The 6034-nt window shown below is 56.6% G+C and overlaps 1 protein-coding gene across 1 annotated transcript in view; it reads right to left on the bottom strand.

Annotated features, from left to right (window-relative positions):
* Positions 1–3381, bottom strand: part of KAT5 (lysine acetyltransferase 5) — a 7532-nt gene extending 4151 nt beyond the window's left edge. Inside the window, exons 1-5 of the mRNA XM_006037121.3 lie at positions 3315–3381; positions 1651–1719; positions 1353–1393; positions 1018–1197; positions 9–89 (exon numbers count right to left, since the gene is read on the bottom strand). Coding sequence (XP_006037183.1) covers positions 9–89; positions 1018–1197; positions 1353–1393; positions 1651–1719; positions 3315–3381 — 438 coding nt within the window. The remainder of the gene's footprint in view (positions 1–8; positions 90–1017; positions 1198–1352; positions 1394–1650; positions 1720–3314) is intronic.
* Between the last annotated feature and the right edge of the window lie 2653 nt (positions 3382–6034).

Raw genomic sequence — 6034 nt, 5'->3', positions numbered from 1 at the left:
GTTCTTACTTGGGGGAACACGGAGGCTTGTGTGGTCTCTGTGGTCACAGGGACAGGGGTGGCTGGGGAGACCACCTCCACCTTCCGCTTCTGAAAGAGAGTCAAAGGGATTGGTCAGTGGGGGGGCTGCAAGGTCGCTGTACCCCCACTTTTAGTGCCCCCAGCCACTCCCCCAACTCCCATATCAGACACCGTCATCCGAGTGCAGCGATGCCTTGGTTTCTTGCAGCTGATTTGGAGGTGGGGGGCGTGTGTACTGGGGCTGGGGATACAGGGCCCCTTGCTGGGATGTGGCTGGCTCTGGGGTGGGATGAATCAGCCAGCTCTGGGGGGCGTTGGGGATATGGGGCTGCAGTGCGACTGGCCCTGGGGTGGGATGTGGCAGTAGCTGAGTAGAACAGAAGCAGCCAGCTCTTTGGGGGGCACTGGGGCTCAGGACACAGGGCCCCTCACTGGGATGCAGCTGGATCTGAGGTGGGGCATGGGAGCCTGGGGACATGGGGCTGAATGAGGCTGGCTCTGGGGTGGGCTGTGTCACCAGATGAGTAGAACAGAGGCAGCCTGGCTCTGCTGGGGGTGTCAGGCTGGGGATACAGGGCCTCTTGCTATGATGCGGCCAGCTCTGGGGAGGAGCAGGGTGACTGCTTAGAACAAGGAGAGAAGAGCTTAAAGCTGCAGGAGGTGGCTGGGATGCCTGAGTCCACTCAGAGCCCCTGGGGGGAGATAGGAGGGATCCTTCCAGGCACCTCCAGTGTTTCACAGATCCCATAGTGCAGGGAGAGTCCACCCCCAGCAGCACGCCACCTCGGCAACCCCTTCTAATTCAGCTAACCCCAGCGTGGTGCCCCCTGGTGCCACTGCAGGACAGCCCTGAACTGGGAAGGGGTGGAGAGGGGGCAGGGGGATGTGCCCTCACCCAGGGAACTCCATGGCTCTCTCTACAGCCTGGTGGGCATGGGCCCCAGCCCAGCCGTGCGGGGGGTGCCCGGATCATGCCGCGGGGGCGGGGGGAGGTTACCGTGTTGCGGTGGGCCGGCTGGCCGCAGGAGCTGGATGCGAGCGGCTGGCTGGCCTCCTCTGGGACGGCCTCCCGCTCCCGGGGCACGTTAAAGCGGAGGGTTATCTGCACCGGAATGGGCAGCGATTTGCCGCTGGCCGGGGCCGAGGCCGGCTGTAGAGACAGATCCAGGCTCTTCCTCTGGGTGGGGAGGAAGATGGTGGGGGGCGGTTACCAACACTCGGGGCGGGGGGAGGTGACACAGGGGACTCTTATCCGAGGCGTGCAGGAGACACCCCCCACAGTGGATCTGTCCCCTCCCACACCGCTGGCCAGGTCCCGTGGGATGGTCTTACCACGTCGTGGAGGGGGTTGGGGGTGGGTGGGGGGAAGGAAGCTGGGGTTAGGGGTTGCCTGTGATGGGAAGGGGGTACCACTGGTGGCAGCCAACACCCCCAGGATCAGTCCTGGATTAAACCCCCACCACCTTATCTCCGCCCCTGCCCATCAGTGCTTCCAGATCAGGGCCCCTGCCCTTCCCCAGCTGGTGCCAGTGCCCCCAAGGGACAAGCCCTGCCCCAGCCCCCCATGCAGTCCCCAGCCTTGGCTGCTCTTGCCCCAGTCTCCGTCCCCTGCCCCCACCCCTGGACTCACAGTCAATGTAGTGCACGTAGAAAAGCTTCCGCCCGCTGATGTCCTTCACGCTGAGGATCTCAGCCAGGGCTGCGGGAGGAATGAAGACTCCTTCAGGATGGGTAGAGACGCGCCACTGCCCTTTGTCCCACAGGTCCAGAGTGGGGAGAGAACCCAGGTGTCCGGGCTCCCCACACCCTCCTGCTCTAACCCCCAGCCCACGCTCCCCTCCCAGAGTGGGGCAAGAACCCAGGCATCCATCAACCCTGTTCCCTTAGTCTCTGCAAGTCACTGTCACGTGGGATCACTACTGGGCTGGATCCAGAGATGCTCCAGTTAGTGGCTATGACTGGGGTCAGTTTGGGAGCTGGAGAACCCCCACCCCCCTTCCAGGGAGCTGAGAGGCAGCTGAGGAGACCTGGTTGACACCTCAGCTCTGGGTAAATCGGCCCAGTCTGAGCCGTAGCCAGCGTGGCTTCATCTGGGCCATACACCTTCACGCCGGCCCTGGCCTGGGTCAGAAGACCTGCCACAGACCGGGCCAGGCCCTACGTGTCCATCTTGCCCAGTCCCCTGCATCCTCTGGCAGCATAGACTGGATGGCTTTCAGGGTGTTTCACTGCTACTGTGGTCCCAGGTCACTGCCCCGAGGAAGGGACTTGGTGTGGATGGAATCAGCTTGATCAAAAGGGATTGCAGCAAACAACAAACAAAGCCAGGGGATGCCAGAGGAGATGGAGCTCCCTTCTCCTAGCACAGTTTCCTCCAGCTGGCGCTGGACCCCCCAGAGCTCCCCCATCTTCGGCTGGGGTGCTCAGAGCTTTTCAGTGTCTGCAGTGTATCTTTCTTGCTGCTCAGGCCCGACAGCCATGAGCGTCTCCCTGGCAAGGGGAAGCTGGAAGCTGTTCCATAGAGGCTTCATCCAGCCATGGCCACAGGGTTTACATGGAGATGGAGAAGACCAGGGGAGGAATAATCCCACCGTCCAGAGTTTGCAGAGTTTCTGACTCTAAGGATGAAGGTTCCCTCCGTTGGCTAGCCCAGCCAGATGTGGGGTTTCCTTGTACTGGTGGCGGGGGCTGTCGGAGATGGGAGTCCGGCTGATGGGAGACCCATCAATGTGCCTGGAACAATTGTTCCAACCTTCCTTGCTTCGTCTTTGGGGAAGGTTGTGAGGAATGTGAGCCAACAGCTGCTAGGTGGCCAGCAGGGACCCTGCAATGAGGGACCCAACCGTGCCGCTCCAGATGGATCCAAGCAGTAGTTCAACCTGTGCCTTCCTGGTTCTCTAGAGGCAGGACCGTTGGCAAAGCTCTTGGGGGCTGGTCCTGCTCTGAGCAGGGGCTGGACTAGATGTGACCTCCTGAGGCCCCTTCCAGCCCTCGTGTTTTAGGATTCTAAGGCTTCGCCTGGGGCAAATTCAAGCTGTCATTGGTGGCCATCCCTCGATTTAAGGATGAGCTCTGCCACGGTTCATGGACGGGTCTTGAGGTGGCTTAAGAGTGCAGTCCTTGAGCCACAGATCTGTCCGCAGATGTTGCAGACCTTTCTGCGGGGGAGAGCAGGCTGCAGGCTGGCGTTCCCCGCCTTTTCCTTCCTCCGCTTTCTCTCCTCTGCTTAGAAGGCAAGAAAATTTCCCTCAAAAGAGGCTGCCCCCAGGTGGAGGTTGCGATGCCACTGGAGACCATCAGCAGCCAGCTCCTCCCAGCTCTTGGTGCTGGCGCCCACTATCTGGAGGTTTGCCTTCAACATGTCCTCGTAGCGTTTCCTCTGGCCACCGCGAGATCTCAAGCCGTTACTGTTCCAGGAGTAGAGCACTCATTCTGGTAGTCGAGCGTCGGGTGTCTGCACAGTGTCCGGTCCAGCAAAGCTGGTGCTTGAGGATCACTGGCTCCATGCTGGGAACGTCGTGTGAGGATCTGGTCTTGAACTTTTGAAGGGGTGGTTCAGACCGGTGGGTCTCAACCGCATCAGACCCCTGGCTCCCCTCCGCACCCTCCTCCTCAGGCAAGGCTGAGTCTTTGCTTTCGCTCACCTCTTATGGAAAAATATCAGTGCAAATGTTGTGCTGCAAAGAACTCAGCAGGGCAGGAGGGACTGGATGCTCTGGGCTCCTCTTGGAGATCTCTGGGTTTCTCTGGTGAATCGTGTCAGCTGTTGGGCACAGACCAGTACTAATACTGCGCAGCTTCCTCGAAAGGGTCTTGCAGCACCCTGCTGCCGCTCGGGTGAGAATCACGGTGTTGGACAAACCAGGATGGTTCAGCCAGGGCTGGTGTTGCCTGGGGCAGGGGGCTGGGCTGGATGCAATCTTCTGAGCAGCTGGCCCAGCCTGATTTCTTCTCTGCTCAAGATGGGACCAGGGAGAAACAGGTGCTTTCTCTGTTCTGGCAATTACATTTTTCCTGGACTGAACTGAGAGTCAGGAGATGGGTCAGAAACAGCTTTGGGGCACATGAATGGTCGGGTCAGAAGCATCCTCCAACGTCTCTTGCTTCTTGTGTGTTCCCTGGACTATTGTGGCAACAGGAAAAATGCTCTGTTTAGCCGTCACTGGGAAACAACCCTCCTCCCAGAGGAACTCGGGCTTATCCCAGTTCTGTAGGCCAAGCCAGCGGTCCTCTGGAGCCGTTGTTCTGTTCTTCCAACAGATCGCACTGACTAACGTTGGACAACAAAGCTGAATGCATCATAAGCTGTGCAGGAGCCAGTAGCGAGCTTTTGCTGCAGCCAAAGCCATTAGCCTCCCGGGTTGTATTAACAAGAAGGTCGCTTGCAACTCCAGTGATTCTTTCACTCTGTACAGCCCTGGGGAGGCATCACCTGAAGTCCTATGTCCAGTTTTGGGCCCTGCACTTCAAGAAGGTGGACAGATTGAAAGGAGCCCAGCACAGAGCAACACAGATGAGGAGCAGCCTGGGAAGCGGGACTGATGAGGAAAGGCTGGAAATACTCAGGGGATCAAGGCTGCAGAAGAGAAGACTGAGGGGGGATTTGATCACAGGCTTCAAACCCCCAAATGATGATGAGAAAGAGGATGAAGATGACTCTCTCTCTGTGGTCACAAGGAAGGGGACTAGCAGCAACTTCCTCAAGCTGCAGCAGTGGAAACTGGGGTAGGGGAGGAGGAAGAACCTTCTGATTCTAAGGGGAGTTGAGCATTGGACCAGGCTGCCCAGAGAGGTGGGGGAGTCTCCATCTCTGGAGATCACCAAGAGAAAGTTGGATGCACTTGGCTGGATTAGGATTGTCCCCGACTAAACCAGCCGGAGCCGGGGGCTGGACCAGATAACTGGTGAGGCACCTTCCAGCCTGACTTCCCTACAGTCGTATACTAAATAATGTGCGTGCAGTTGAGTTTATTATAAATGAAGGTACTTGGAGCCAGGACTCCTAGGTTTCGTCCCAGCTGAGAGTGGTGTGGCGTTCAGTAGCCTAAAGTAGGGGGCCTGGGAGCTAAGATACCAGGGTTCTAGCCCAGCTCTGGGACAGATGTAGAGTCTGGTGTGATGGAGCAGTTAGGAGCCGGGAGCCTGGCTACCTGCATTCAACTCTAGTTCTAGAAAAAGATGTGGGGTGAATGGGGGATTAGGGGTTAGGACTCCTGGGAGTGGAGTGGGGGTTTTCAGCAGGTTAGAGCTGGAAGCCCAGGATGCCTGGGTTCTAGTCCCAGCTGAAGGAAGGTGAAGACTGTTAGCAGGCAGGGTAGATACGCACCTTTATGGACTAACTAAATACACACAGACGATATATAGAATGTACGTGTGAATCTATATGATGGGTGTGCTTGTATATGTCAATGATTTGTGTATAACTATACATATGATACATTAAATCTGTGTGTGTGTGTGTGTGTGTATACCATATAAATATATACTTACACATGCATAGTAGATACAATATAGGTGTGTGTATATCTATTTATATATAATATAAATACATGTGTACACATATACTATATAAATGATACATACACGTGCGTGTATATATAATAATGATGATATATAATATATAATGATGATGATGATGATGAAGATGGTGATAATATGATGTGTAGGTGTATGATCACAAACTTTTTTGAATCCAAGTTCACTTCATCAGACATTTAAGGGCTACTCGGCACAGTAGTACCCCTGGACCTGATAAGAGCACCGAGGACTCCTGGGTGCTCGTTCCAGCTCGGGGAGGGGACGAGTGGCCTGGAACCCAGTGCTCAGATGTGGTCGGCAGGCCAGCGTTCCTCAACCCGTGGGTCACGACGCAAGAGCGGGTTGCAAGAATAGATGACGGGTTGTACGTGAACAAACTTTAAAAATGGAAAAACGTGGGAAACCGGGGTTTTTCCCTTGCAGGCTGGCACATTTCCAGCCTGCCAGGGGCCGCTTGGCCCCCCCCCACCCCACAC

Source organism: Alligator sinensis, unplaced genomic scaffold (assembly GCF_000455745.1).
Source record: "Alligator sinensis unplaced genomic scaffold, ASM45574v1 scaffold1318_2, whole genome shotgun sequence".
Lineage (NCBI taxonomy): Eukaryota > Metazoa > Chordata > Crocodylia > Alligatoridae > Alligator > Alligator sinensis.
Note: the sequence above shows the minus strand (reverse complement) of the source record. Positions and strands in the feature narration are given on the sequence as shown.